Source organism: Halichoeres trimaculatus, unplaced genomic scaffold, assembly GCF_033239565.1.
Source record: "Halichoeres trimaculatus isolate MK-OKI-2021-1 unplaced genomic scaffold, fHalTri1.1 fHalTri1_scaffold_2, whole genome shotgun sequence".
NCBI classification, from domain to species: Eukaryota; Metazoa; Chordata; class Actinopteri; order Labriformes; family Labridae; genus Halichoeres; species Halichoeres trimaculatus.
The window spans coordinates 3,682,704-3,697,258 of record NW_027437180.1 but is presented as its reverse complement, the minus strand read 5'-3'; the positions used below and the strand labels follow the sequence as shown (position 1 = coordinate 3,697,258).

Below are 14,555 nucleotides of genomic sequence, written 5' to 3'. Positions count from 1 at the left end.
AACCACACTCAGGCTTATTACACTTTGGCACTACAGTTACTCATCGCTCTCAGATCAAACAAAAAACAAACATTCAATGTTTGGTGAAGGTGGCAGTGCAACCACAGGAGGAGATTATGACTTGTTCCCTTTAATGTTTAGGGAACATCAGGCTTTGTTAGGTTTCAGTGTAAACAAGAGGGAACGTTCTCCAAACGTTAAATCTTGATTTGGGTCTAACTAACCTTTAGAAAACCATCGGGTTACGTTCTCCTTAGGTTCTGTGTTACTAGAGCCAGTGTAAAAGAAAATGATATTAAAAACTTCACATTCTCAAAAAAATTTAACATTAAACAAAATCATCATCCTCAAAATATTGACTGTTCAAAAAAACAAGTGTCAGATGAAGCAATGTCTTGTAGTGACGATGGCATCAGCCGATGGATCATCTGTCAGTCAGCTCTAACAGCTGTTTGTGTGTCTGCACATGTGCGCTGTCATCACCCAAACATAAACAGTAACAGAGCTTCATCAACCTGCTTAAAAACACTTTCACACAAAGGAAACCTGCTCTCTGTTTTATTGTGACCTGTCAACAAGCACACAGATCACTTCACCAGTAAAATGTTTCATTATAAGATTATTAATTATTCATTTAGCCTTTAACTAGTACACATCTGATTGTAACCCAGAAACGAATTAATTTAACTCGGGAACACTGGACATCAGTTTTAGATCTCAGGAGAACACAAACTGTGTTTTGCTTTACAAATCCCATGCTCATGAACAAAACTTTATAAACTCCTGAGGAAATGTAACAGGTGGAAATGTGTCTGTCACGTGAGCAGTGGGGTGTATTCTGAGATGATGAATTGTCTTGCTGTATATATTTTTTAGAAGTTTGATTTATTTTATGTCAAACTTTTTAAAACTGAATATGTCCAGAAATCACTGAGTGAGATTTTTTTTTCAAACTTCCTGTAAGTGACATCCAGAGAGAGCATAAGAGTGTGGCTCTTATCGTCTAATTCAAGGCACTTTGTCAAGGTGGATTTGTCAGGTGGACCTTGCGGGCCCCCAAAGTATCCTCTTAATATTTTGTCCCCAAATTTACTGTTTTTATCAAAATCTCTTCAGGAGAAAAAGAAGAATCAGGATGTGTAACTTGATGAATAATAATTTGGCTTGTGTGCACCCCCTGATGAAGACTGACATAGAGAGAAGGACTAAAGCTGAGAGGGGTGAAGAGGCTTTGCTTCTCCTCTTCCTCTCTCTGTTAGTCTTCATCCTTCTCTGCTTTATATCTCCTATCTCTCTGTTAGACTGCCACAGAGAAGATTCAGCATACCTACAGCCATCAGGCTTTTTTTTATTTGCAAACAGAAGATGAGCTGACAGATGATTGAATTTTTCCATGACAGTAAACATACTGTACACAACTTCAAATAACTGTAATACCTTGAATTCATGCTTACCACAGTGACCAACAAAGTTTTATTGCCTTGACAGCTCATTTTCCATGAGGAAGGACATCATCCTCCTTTTTTACCTGATGTTGTTCAGCACCTCGGACAGCTACAAGAATACGACACTCCCAGAGGAGGAGGAGGACACAGAGGGAGTGAATTATGAGAAAACTTTCTGTTTCTGTAGCAAGAAGTAACAAAAACAAAGAGTCATTAAAAGTTCAACATAAAAGATGTTTCTGTAGACTCCACATCATGTGTAAGCTGCAGTGTCATCCTATGATGTAAACATGAGCAAAACATGATGAAGCTGTTTGAACAGCCTAGATTAAACAAGAATCCCTCCTCCAGTCAAGACTGAAGCAGTTTTTCGTGGTGTGAGTCATGGTCTAAGTCCTTACCTGGAGTTTTGTGTCAGTTCACAGTCGACAGTCTGGGAAGCTAAAGCAGGTGTGTTTGAGACCCTCATAGAGGATCACATGGTTTCTGAATAACTCTTCCTCAAGCAAACACAGGATTTGTTTGGGTCTTTCATCAACTTCTTTGCTCTTAGACAATTTATCATTAGAATCTAAAACGATTCAGTACTTAAAGCACAATTCCTGCTGTGGTTATCGCTTTCAATTCCAGGTTGAAGGTTCCATGCAGGAGCTCCAAACCACCACTGTGTGGCAGCATTGGGTTGTTCAATGGAGCAGTGATCTGCTGAGGTGATTGTTGACCTCTTGACTGGCTCATTAATCTGTACAAACTTTTACTCCATCGTTGGAGTGTCTATTTTTTGTTTGACGTGAAGTGAAATCATTATTGTAGGTAATCATAGGCATATATTCACAATGTCCACCATTGGATAATGATTTAGTGATTGTATTTGTGATGTCTTATCATGACTTCTGTCTGATTCACATTTTCTGGGTATGTCAGCTCTTTTGTTGGGTGTTGTGGCTTATTACACACAAGCCACCAAAGTTTTATTTTGTGAAGACATTCCTGTTGTGATGGATGTCCTGCTGCAGGTCAGTGTGTATGAATCGCTTTGTGAACACATCATCACAGAGGGGACATCATCTGTGTGGACTGAGGTGGTTCTTTAAAGAGCTTTAATGTAACTCACAGAACAGGTTTTACCTGATGTGGTTCAGCACCCTGGACAGCAGGAGCAGCGCTACACTCCCAGAGGAGGAGGACACAGAGGGAGTGATGGACTCTGTGGATGAAGGTAAAAGACACAATTGAAGAAGCATTGAATCTGAAATGTTACTGTGCACTCCTCACTATGTGTGAGTGGCCTGTGTGAGCATATGAAGAAAAATAAACTTGAAGAGAAGCAAAGAGAGAAACACAAACATCATGAAGCTGATGGAGCTGTGACTGGACAGGAATTCCTCCTCCAACAAACTGAAGCATCATTAGTCGATGGTTCGACTGAGTCCTGAGTTAAAAACCCATCTGAGTGAAAAGCCTTCAGTCAGGTAAGTGAGCTTGAAAGCAGGAGTTGGGACAATTGAAGATGATCACATGAGATGTGAGGAACAACTCCTCCAGCCACCACGGGGTTAGTCTATGTATCACAATCTTAACTTTGTCTCTCAGACGTAAAACATCACGTCGGTTTGAGGAAATAGTGATTCTTCTACTGACGTAAATGGTTTGATGATGCAGGTTAGACTGATGCCACCACAGGGTGGAGGTTAATCATAAACACTGGGTCGATTAGTTTTCATTTCCCCCATCATCAGTATGGAGGACTAAACATGCCAAAATGAAATATATAGATACATAATTTATTAAAGGAAAATTAATTAAATACATAATTGAATAAATCAATAATTGTGTCAATAATTATTAAATATTGAAATTAAATCAATAATAATTAAATAAATATATAATTATTTCTTTACTTTAAAAAAGTCTTATGAAATACTTAAATAATTAAAGCTGCAAGCAGCATTAGACGGGTCCTCGGGGCTCATGCCGGTTTTGCCCCACTGTCACGGTATTGGCCCCAATGTGTCTAACAGAATAAGAAGAACATTTTGGTGGTGGTTTCATCTCTCTAGGACATTCCTAGCCCCTGTTAGGGCCGTTTTAGTGTGCCTAGGTGGCGCTGAAGAGCATATTATGGGATGTTGGGGGTCATGTTAAGTATCATATGGGAATTTAGGGCGCTCAAAATGTGTGTGCTAATTTTGGTGAGTTTCTGAGCATGCTTGGGGGTGTTATAAGCAATCAAAAAATGTAGGAATGGGAAAAAATGTGTGGAAATATTTCTTTGAAGAGAAATATACAACTTCCTGTCTGGGGAAGGCCAGGTTGTCAGCATATAATTTTTTCGTCTCAATGAGATGAACATTTTGATGTTGGTTTGATCTCTCTAGGACATTCCTACTGGCTGCTATGGCTGTTTTAATGTGTCAGAATGTGGACAGAGGGAATATTATGGGATGTTTGGTATTATATTGAAGAGTTTGATGTTTGAAATGTGTGTGCCGATTTTGGTGAGTTTTTGAGCATGTTCAGGGGGTGTAATAAGCACTTTAATGGAGGAGAGAGTCATTGTTTCCTCTGCTGAGTCATGTGAGCAGCTGTGTGGAACTCCTTATCAGTGTGTGACATCATCACAGAAGTGCAGGAGGATGAAATTGCCTAAATGAAGAAAGTACTCATCCTTTAGGCCAGAATGTTGACCTAATCTGTGTAAAAATATGATTTTCTTCTATGAATCTTTGCGAGGAATCCAGCCATGTCATTTTAAAAGCTGTGCGACTTTTATTTTTTTTTCTAGAGGCCCAACTGCTTCACAGAAGCTCCTCTCCCATCTGTTAACATTGGGCGGTCGGCGACTTTGAGGGCTCGCCATTCGAAAACCGGGCCAGAAACAACAACTTCCTCCACAACTTTTGTAGAACAGGGTCTGGTCTGTTATGTGAGCCAATTTCCATGCCTGTACCATTTTTGGTTCCAGGGGAGATAATTTTGGCAGAAAGGCTAAAAATGCCAAAATCTCTTATTTTGGCGGGCAAATTGCCGGCTTCCTGTGCGAGATAGGCAAAAAATGACCACCCCCGAAGTTGTGCGTCTCAATGAGATGAACGTTTTGACGTTGGTTTCATCTCTCTACGACATTCCTAGCCTGAGCTAGGGCCGTTAAAGTGTGTTTTTGAGAGGTTTTTTGGCTCTAGAGAGATTATTATGGGATGGCGGGGGTCATGTTTGGTATCATATCACAATTTCACGCAATTGTGAGGTGCGTGCCAATTTTGGTGAGTTTTTGAGCATGTTTAGGGGTCCTAATTTGCGATCTCGGGGCGGGTGGAATAATAAAAAAGAAACGGACGAAAAACAATAGTGCCCTCGGCCAAAGGCCGAGGGCACCTTCTAGCCCTGCTAGAAGGTGCCCTGGCTCAGGCCGAGGACCCTAATTAATTAAATGAGTCATTGATTATTTAAAATGTTTACTTGTCTAATGTAAAAACCAAATTTAATTACCTAAGTATCTATTTTATAAGTATTATTTTGTTGCTTTATCTGCCGTGGTTTGTGAACGTAGAAGCGTTCCAATTTGTTGTTGTATCGGCCACAGTCGTCACCCAGCACAGGTGCTTTCCTCCGTGGAGGGGGTAGGAATCCTGGCATGGGTAGCTACCTTGGCACAACACCGGCCCAACCGTTCATATGAAAAGCAGCACAGATCACAGCTCCTGAGCAAACTGTCCCTGGAAGGGAGCTGTAGCTCAGCATGCAGAGGGGGATTGGAGACGGATGTCCAGTTTTGTGAAATAAACGTTTCCTAGAGCAGGTTTAAGTGTATTGACCTTTTTCTACAGTAATGTAGCTTCACCTGCTTCCATGCACAGAGAAAGCTTGTGTGATGATGATCCTGAAGTCATTCAGCTAACTGAGTTAGCCTGGAGGAACAGGGCTCTGGTCCACGTGTATTTGGTAGCCCAGTACGGGAGAAGCAATGGAGAACTTCTTCTTAGTTAGCAAACACTCTTGGGTTTAAAAGATATGTTATTAACTCAGTGTAGAGCTCATGCAGACCCTCAGTGATAGCTGCTGTTAGTTTGTTTGACAGGGGACTGCTGAGTCCAACCGTGACTTGACCATTGTAAGTCCCATCCACTGAGATAGATGGGTGAGAGTGACAGATAAAATTAATTCATGATGTTCTGCGTGAGGGGGACCATTAGTTAATTAAACAAATATATTGTTAATTGATTGAATGGGTGATTCATAGGAGAAAGATGCATTGCATGTTGTGTGTGTTTGAGGCTTCCGTTTGATTGATATTTACAGCGGGATTGGGCTCTTTTGTTGGTGTGGTGGCTCTTAAAAGAGCCTTTGTGTTGTTGTTGTTGTTATTGAGCTGCAGACAGTCTAAGCTCTCTCTCCACGGATGCGGCGGGCCAGCTGGATGTCTTTGGGCATGATGGTGACTCTCTTGGCGTGGATGGCGCACAGGTTGGTGTCCTCGAACAGCCCCACCAGGTAAGCCTCGCTGGCCTCCTGCAGAGCCATGACAGCAGAGCTCTGGAAGCGCAGGTCGGTCTTGAAGTCCTGAGCGATTTCTCGGACCAGGCGCTGGAAGGGCAGCTTGCGGATGAGCAGCTCGGTGGATTTCTGGTAGCGGCGGATCTCCCGGAGAGCCACGGTCCCGGGCCTGTAACGGTGAGGCTTCTTGACGCCGCCGGTGGCCGGGGCGCTCTTCCGGGCAGCCTTGGTGGCCAGCTGCTTCCTGGGAGCTTTGCCTCCGGTGGATTTCCGAGCGGTCTGCTTGGTTCTTGCCATGCTATCTCCTTTCTCTGATTTGGAGAAATATATGAAGCAGAGCGGAGCCTTGCTGCTCTTAAAGCGGAGGAGCGGCTGTGAAACGGTGACGCTGCTTGAGAGCTCCGGCTGCTGATTGGTGAGAGGCCGCTCCTGGAGCTCAGCCCCGCAGAGGAGGGGGACAGAGCCCCCGCTAAGGCTCCGCTGCTCATTAGAGAGCGTGCTGGAGCGGAGCTGAGCTCGGGCCGCCCTCTGCTGCTCTGCTCCAGAGCCTCTTTACTGGTTGGTGCGCCGGGGAAATGCGCGCGCTCTCAGCCTATATCAGGGGGACTTTGAGCCGGACAGGACATTACTTCTCTGAGTCCAGACTTACGAAAGACCAAGCATGAGTGGAAGAGGCAAAACCGGCGGCAAAGCCAGAGCTAAGGCTAAGACCCGTTCATCCCGTGCCGGGCTCCAGTTCCCCGTGGGTCGTGTCCACAGACTGCTGCGGAAAGGAAACTATGCTCAGCGAGTTGGAGCCGGTGCCCCCGTCTACCTGGCGGCTGTGCTGGAGTACCTGACCGCTGAGATCCTGGAGTTGGCCGGAAACGCCGCTCGTGACAACAAGAAGACCCGTATCATCCCCCGTCACCTGCAGCTGGCTGTGCGCAACGACGAGGAGCTCAACAAGCTGCTGGGCGGAGTGACCATCGCTCAGGGCGGCGTGCTGCCCAACATCCAGGCTGTCCTGCTGCCCAAGAAGACCGAGAAGGCCGCCAAGAAGTAAAGTCTCATACCTGACTGCTAACAACACAAAGGCTCTTTTAAGAGCCACACACCTCCACCAGAGAGACAATTTCCTACCCAGAGTACCAGAGAGTCAGGGCTACACTGAAGAATGCAGTCAGACAATCTCATAATTAATCCATTGAAATTAATAGACCTACACTGATCACTGATCTGCGGCTGATTTGGTTTCATACATTAGAAATGTATCCACTTTTAGTTGTGACTGCTGGCATCAACTGTTGTGTCATCATGCATGGTACTCACAGGAGGACAACAGGCTTTACCTTCTTCTGCTCATAGCTCACTGTGGTCATGATGCCACTGAGGGCCAGTTCAGAGCACTGTGATTTTGTAACGATAAGCTAATATCAGATCAGATGTGCATAAGGAGATGTGTTGAGTCAAAAGTTTATCAGGGAATTAGTTGTCTTCAGTAAACATGCTCCTAATAACAAACATACAAATTTCAAAGGTTCCCACTAAATTCCATTGTAAATTCATTTGGGTTGTTTTTGACCCATGGACAAAATCTATGCAGCTCATAGAAATAAGTAAGGGAAAAAAATGATGATTGGTGCCAGGCAAAAAAGAAAGAATATATATACTAAATACATGGCATAGCAAATAAAAACAAATACATTCACTTCAAAGAAATAGCACAGAAACACTCGGGTCATTTTGAACCCATGTTGTGCAATAAAAGGGAAGTGGTTCAAAAAGTATTTTTATTAAAAAAGTTATTACAGAAAAACTAAAAGAAGTAAGAATCATATTTAAAAATTAATGAATAAATTAATAAAAAAAAAAAAAAACTTCACTGAGAAATTCCTGAAACCCTGAATGATAAAAAAATAGGTAATTGCAAAGATATTGCACATAAAGTACAGTTCATTCACTTTGGACCCATGAGGTGCATCAAAGGGCTACTTAAAGACTAAATAGTAAACAAATAATCTTATAATGATGCATTTTACTGGTGAAGTCATCCCTGTGCTTCTTCAGGTCACAAAATAAACAGAGAGCAGGTTTTCTTCAGGTGAAAGTTTTTTTTTAAGCAGGTTAAAAACACAGACAAAGCTCTGTTACTCTTTATGTTTGGGTTATTACAGTGCACATGTTCAGACACACAAACAGCTGTTAGAGCTGACTGACAGATGATCCAGAGGTGATCAGCTGACGCCATCATCACTAAAAGAAGTTGCTTCATATGACCTTTTTTAACACTGAGGTTTACTTTTTTTTGGTGATTCTTAATGCTGTATGTTTTGGAGTTTGAAGTACCGTGAAACTTTTAAAAACTGGATATTCTGAGACATGATTTTCTTTTACACTGACTCTAGTAACACAGAACCTAAGGAGAACGTCAACCTGTGGTTATCTAAAGGTCAGAACCAAATCAGGACGTTCCTCTTGTTTACACTGAAACCTAACAAAGCCTGATGTTCCCTAACATTAAGGAACCTTAAAGTTTTTGTTTGATCTGAGAACAATGAGTAACTGTAGTGCCACAGTGTAATAATCCTGAGTGTGGCTTTGGAAACTAGAGGATGGATAAACATTTTCTTCTTCATCATCATTCATCTGAAAATGATTATCTACACATTACCATGGATGCTTCCAGAGTTTGGACCAATGTTGCTTTTAGTTTTTATGTTATTTCTATATAGCTTTTTCGAAGTTTTTCAACAAGTTTTTCAACATTGAAACCAAATCAAAGTAAGACAAAATAATAGGTGCTAGAAATATGAAGTTTTAAAAAAAAATACAAAGTCTGATTTTGATGCTGAAAAATAAAGCAGTGTTAGAAATTCACATTCAAACTCTGATGACAGAAATAATTCCATAATTTTGGATGTTTAAGTACTTGTGTTTTTGAGAATGTGTGCTCAACGCTGGGGAAAAGTATACCCTAATTATTAGTAAGAATTTGGAGCTGTATGTTCGAGTGATAAATCTCAAATAAATCAGACCAGATAATAATCTGACAAACTGCACAAAGCTTTTATCACAGGAGGAAAATGATCTCCAAAGCCTTCTGTGCTTTCTAAAAGTCTGATGCAGCTGCTGAAAACTTGCTTTTCCTTTTTCTAAACTCTTCTTATCATTCTCTGTCCTGCTTTTACTCAGAATCAGGACACGAAGACAAATCACTTTGTCAGGACGCACAAAGAAATTTGGCGCACGGCGCATTTATGAAGCGGGAACCGCGCAAGAATTTGAGACAAAGCCGAAACCTCCCCCCTCAGTTCGGACCCCAGTCCAAACTCCAGTCCCAGCCAATCCTCATGAGCTGCAGCACGGCTTTATCTGCATGGAGGAGCCTTTAAAAGAGCGCCCCCGGCGAAAGCCCCTTACAGTCTGAGTGAACATTCAGCAAGCATGCCTGACACAGTGAAAGCGCCTAAGAAGGGCTCCAAGAAAGCCGTGTCTAAAGCCACCAAGAGCGGCAAGAAGAGGAGGAGGACCAGGAAGGAGAGCTATGCCATCTACGTGTACAAGGTCCTGAAGCAGGTCCACCCCGACACCGGGATCTCGTCCAAAGCTATGGGCATCATGAACTCGTTCGTCAGCGACATCTTCGAGCGCATCGCCGGTGAGGCCTCTCGTCTGGCTCACTACAACAAGCGCTCCACCATCACGTCGCGGGAGATCCAGACCGCCGTCCGCCTGCTGCTGCCCGGTGAGCTGGCCAAGCACGCCGTGTCCGAGGGCACCAAGGCTGTGACCAAGTACACCAGCTCCAAGTAAACAGCTCTGCTATCAAACCAAACCAACGGCTCTTTTAAGAGCCACCCACTCATATCTATACAGAGTATATTCCTCCCTCCGAATAACGCAGTACTGCTAAAATCCACCCAGTACCAGCTGAAGCGAGTAAACTCATCGCTTTAACATTACTTGTGGCAGTGAATCAAATATTTTCTCCCAAAGGTTTGTGAATGTTTCTGATAGTTGGATTATACAGCAGGTTACTTCCAGGGGTTTTTGCCTGTCAGGCTTTCACGATAAGCCAGAAGGAGACCATCCACCCATCCGACGACGGCAACATCAACACCAAATTGCCATGGAAAAATTTGTCACTCACACAATGCGTACTAAAGGGATTTAATCTACAGATGACAGAGGGAGGATTGAAACATTGAATTTCACGATAAGGGGTGATATACAGGGGTGAAATGCTGGAAGACAAAGAAGGGGAAGTCGGGCTTTACAAACATCAATATGTTTGAGACATTGTGGCAAGGATTCTCTATTTTACATATTTGAACATCCGGAAACTAGTATCCGCTCTGCATATGCTGAAAATTGTAAATGATTTGAAGTAGTCAGATGATGTTCTGTAATCACATCTGTTTCCCCTCCTCCACAGTAGGTATTTATCTGTTAGTGAACACAAATCTTACCTTTCCGTGGTCACGTCTGGCGGGTTCCGGAAACTGTACAAAGTGTCCATCACAGGCTGTGAGTGGGTGAACTTGACTGGTATGAGTCTGGTCTGAGTAATCCAAGTTTCAAGAAAATACCACATACAAACATGAGAAAAATATTCCTAATTTTACTGTCATTTACTTAGGGATTATGTGCTCTTCACATGAGGACAGTGGGTGGTCCTGAAAAGGACCTTTGTTTGTCATAAGCAGTCAGATGAATGGTTTAACCTCCGAATCCGTACAGAGTGCGTCCCTGTCTCTTGAGAGCGTAAACCACGTCCATGGCGGTCACGGTCTTTCTCTTGGCGTGCTCGGTGTAGGTGACGGCGTCACGGATCACGTTCTCCAGGAAGACCTTGAGCACCCCGCGGGTCTCCTCATAGATCAGACCGGAGATCCGCTTGACTCCGCCACGGCGAGCCAGACGGCGGATAGCGGGCTTGGTGATGCCCTGGATGTTATCACGGAGGACTTTCCGGTGACGCTTAGCGCCTCCTTTACCGAGTCCCTTTCCTCCCTTGCCTCGTCCGCTCATCGTTGATGTAGTTTCGGTTTCAAGTTGAATGGTTCCGCCACAGAAATCACAGTGATTTAAATGTTAGCTGAGAACTTGAAAGAAGACGGGGTGCATGTTTTCTTCTTCCTTGGTTTCAATGGCGACTGAAAACTCCTCCGCGGAGCAACGCCATCTACTGACCCTTCTGCGGAGCCGGAGATTAGGACTTCATATCTGGGACCAGAATGTTTAACAATAATGGTTCTGAGAGGAGCAACATACTGGATGGAAAAGACAGAAAGAATATGTTTGAGAATTATTATTACTACATTATAACTTTTGATTAATACAGAGATTATAAAATGTTTCCATCATGGGGGAAGTCAGGGGGATAAGATACAGAAGACCGTGCAAAAGAATATTTTATCCAGAGTTTACATTAGTCTAACATGACTTACAGCTGCTCTCCTGTTTTGTCAGATCAGAACCTTGGACAGTTCTGAACAGAGGGTGAATCCTAGAGTAAAAACTGCAGCCCCCCACCCCACCCCTTCAATCTCTAAAGGTCTTGATCAAACATTCAGGGAACTAGAATTTAAAATTCCACTATGTTTTGGTCGGATTCAAAACAATTCTCAGACAGATAAAATGAAATATTCATGATCCGTTATTTCTCTCATTCATTTTGTAGTTGATCCTCTTTTGGTTTATGGAAAAAATTAAAATCTGTGAGGAAAAAATAAAATCGAAACACTACACATTTACTTGAGAGTTCATAAAGTGTCATTAGTAAGCAGGGGGTTAGAAAAGATGACACAATTTATATTTTCCCTAAAATAAAATAAATAACTTATAAATATCCAATATCCAGAGACATAATTAATGACATTATATTTATTAATGTAATAATTTTCGATCAGCAATGCACTAGATAAAAACTATGGAACCCCAACAGACCCAATATTATATACATAAAATCAACATTTTGAAGTAAACACCATCTTTATGAATAACAGAGGAATATATAATATGACCATTAGATTGTGAAATCAGGCAATGTTACCACAAAATATGTTTTTTTAGTCTTTCATATCAAATTATTGTAATTCAATATTTCATAATGATTATTTCATACTTTAAAAAAATGAATTTTTATTAATTTACCAAGCTTTAATCTAAGAAAAATAAGGTTATCCCATGGTGTTTTTTCAATTTGTTTTATTTTATTTTTTTTCCCAATGGCCTTTTAATTTCATAATGTTGTTTTTTTTTTTTCAGAATGTCTTGGTCTGACAATCGGAGCCTGAGGCTGGGACCTCCGTTTGATCCCTTAAGATAAATAATAATAATAATAATAATAATAATAATAATAATAATAATAATAATAATAATTAGTTAGATTACATTAGAGGGGTCCGGCCCCACCTCACCTCTCAGCTGCTTGAGGAGACAACTCTGAAATTGACTTATCTTCTTCAGCCATTGTGTCTCAAACGTGTCATGCCCTCCTGTTTCCAGCTTTTCAGTCTTCTCAGCGTTAATCATAAGGTGTGCTCAATGTGCTTCTGGAGAACGTTATCCGTGATGCCGTCACCTACACCGAGCACGCCAATAAAAAGACCGAGACCATCATGGACGTGGTTTACGCCCTGAAGAGACAGGGACGCACTCTGTGCAGATGCAGAGGTTAAACATTGACACCACTCTGAGAAACCAAAGGTCCTTTTCAGGGCCACTCATTTCCATCCTTCAGAGAGTAGACTTCCTGAAATATTTTGTTGTGTGGTCGGAAAAGTCGACTGTTGTGATACTTAAAAATAGTCGTACCAATGACTTGATCTCTTGGACATACTGATTAACAAGCGACATGGACTAATGTGCAATCTTTGAATGGCAGGCTACACTCTCTAAATTCAGTTAAGTTCAGTGAAACACAAAACCTAAGGAATGTGCACTGTTGGGCAAGCCCTGGGTTTTGTTTAAAGACATGAAACCTGCTCCAAGGTTTGAACTATCAACAGTCCCTTTTGACTTGTTTTCTCATGAGGCAGGGTTGTCAAACACATCACTCACATCACTCCTTTTACACTCCTTTCACACACCTTTCCAACAACTCCACTGGCCCTCCATCACACTGTATACAGTTACAAATACTAGTCATACACACACAACCCAATAACAACCTTGCATCTCCCACATGTCTCCACGCTTGTCCACACACTCCCCCTTGACCTCCACAGCACTGACTCACTTGTTTAAGTTGATTCGGAGTTTTCATCACATTTTTCACACCCTTTGGTACTTGTGCATTTAAATATTTGTAATTTTTTCATGCCAATCAATGTTTCATTACTATTATTATTATTGTAATTATTATTATTTCGTTTTTATTAAGGTTTACTGTTAACGTTGTCTTGAGGAGATTCATTTTTTCTTGTTGCATAAAAATAAAACCATACCCTCCCGCCACATGTGATGAGATGAGAGATAAGACTCAAATTTATTGTCACTACACATTAAAAGTAGACTTGACTATATGCTGTAGCAAGCACAGCATATAGTCAATTACTAATAAGGACAATATTATGCAAATTATTGACAAAATATGAATGGGTTGATGGGATTAATATAAATGAATATGAATGAATATAAACAAATGCTTTAAAAATGACTCTTTGTTTCCCATAACCTGAAATAACAGAGCAGATGGTCAGTATGAGGCAACAAATTAAAAGCTAATAAAAAGACTGTGATGACACTCTTCAGAATGGACAGAGACAAAACGTGATGTAAAACTGTTGCTGCTCACATTTTTTCACTTTGGTTTCTAGAAAGTTCTAGACAACTACTGAATGAAAATGATCAGAGAGCTAAAGGATTACAGCTGGATTATTTTAGGTGGTAAAGAAACAGTTTTAGGGATGAAAACAAATTATTGGCCTATGTAGTTAATACTAGAGTTAGTCACCTCTGTTATTTCATTTTTTTGTCTTACATGTTAAAAGAGCAAAACAGTTTCATGTTTCTGCACTTAAATTGTGTACCGTTAGTTAAACAAACAATTTTAAGAATGAAAAAATGATCAAGAATAGTAATAACAACCCACAGAGTTAGTACCTTTGTTTGAAACCTCTGATTTTAAAATATGTTTATTAAATGCTATATTTATAAATCAGTTTCATGTATGCACTTATAAATTGTGGAAACATTTAAAGAGCAGATCATAGTAAGACAAAAGCAATCATTAAAAATGTCTCTTATTATGTTCATGGTGTTCAACCTTGACAAAGGTCAAGTTCATGAAGTAAACACAAATATACAAAACAGTAGATGGTGACTAAAGTAATGAGTATAAAGTATGTAACAAAATCAATTCTTTCTAACACTGGATATCTCAGAAGTCACCTTCTGTCGCAGTGAGAAACTGTACAGTCCTCAGCCTACATCAGTGTGTTTGCTGCTTCCTCAAAAACCTGATATTCTAAACAGAGCGCTATGTGAAGATCACTTTCTTTTTGCTTTTGTGTCTCTACATAAACTCGTAAAAAACAGAAAGGAAAGATGTATTTGTGTTGTTATCACTTTTACATGAATTTATTAAAGAAAAGAGAAGGACAAGTCGATGAGCAGCTGCTATCACCA

The 14,555-nt window shown here is 41.2% G+C and overlaps 4 protein-coding genes across 4 annotated transcripts; 2 read left to right on the top strand and 2 right to left on the bottom strand.

Annotated features, from left to right (window-relative positions):
* Positions 1-5,825: 5,825 nt before the first annotated feature.
* On the bottom strand, positions 5,826-6,236 carry LOC141806260 (histone H3). The gene has a single exon (XM_074691668.1). It carries the CDS (start codon positions 6,234-6,236, stop codon positions 5,826-5,828), a length of 411 nt encoding a protein of 136 aa, XP_074547769.1.
* Positions 6,237-6,594: 358 nt separating this feature from the next.
* On the top strand, positions 6,595-7,005 carry LOC141806391 (histone H2A). The gene has a single exon (XM_074691894.1). It carries the CDS (start codon positions 6,601-6,603, stop codon positions 6,982-6,984), a length of 384 nt encoding a protein of 127 aa, XP_074547995.1. The 5' UTR covers positions 6,595-6,600; the 3' UTR covers positions 6,985-7,005.
* Positions 7,006-9,365: 2,360 nt separating this feature from the next.
* On the top strand, positions 9,366-9,734 carry LOC141806693 (histone H2B 1/2-like). Its single transcript, XM_074692337.1, has one exon. It carries the CDS (start codon positions 9,366-9,368, stop codon positions 9,732-9,734), a length of 369 nt encoding a protein of 122 aa, XP_074548438.1.
* Positions 9,735-10,623: 889 nt separating this feature from the next.
* Positions 10,624-10,952, bottom strand: LOC141806932 (histone H4). Its single transcript, XM_074692654.1, has one exon. It carries the CDS (start codon positions 10,950-10,952, stop codon positions 10,641-10,643), a length of 312 nt encoding a protein of 103 aa, XP_074548755.1. The 3' UTR covers positions 10,624-10,640.
* Positions 10,953-14,555: the final 3,603 nt, after the last annotated feature.

Excerpts from the sequence above, each read along its gene's own strand:
- LOC141806391 (XM_074691894.1), top strand. The coding sequence starts at position 6,601 with ATGAGTGGAAGAGGCAAAACCGGCGGCAAAGCCAGAGCTAAGGCTAAG.
- LOC141806260 (XM_074691668.1), bottom strand. The coding sequence starts at position 6,236 with ATGGCAAGAACCAAGCAGACCGCTCGGAAATCCACCGGAGGCAAAGCT.
- LOC141806693 (XM_074692337.1), top strand. The coding sequence starts at position 9,366 with ATGCCTGACACAGTGAAAGCGCCTAAGAAGGGCTCCAAGAAAGCCGTG.
- LOC141806932 (XM_074692654.1), bottom strand. The coding sequence starts at position 10,952 with ATGAGCGGACGAGGCAAGGGAGGAAAGGGACTCGGTAAAGGAGGCGCT.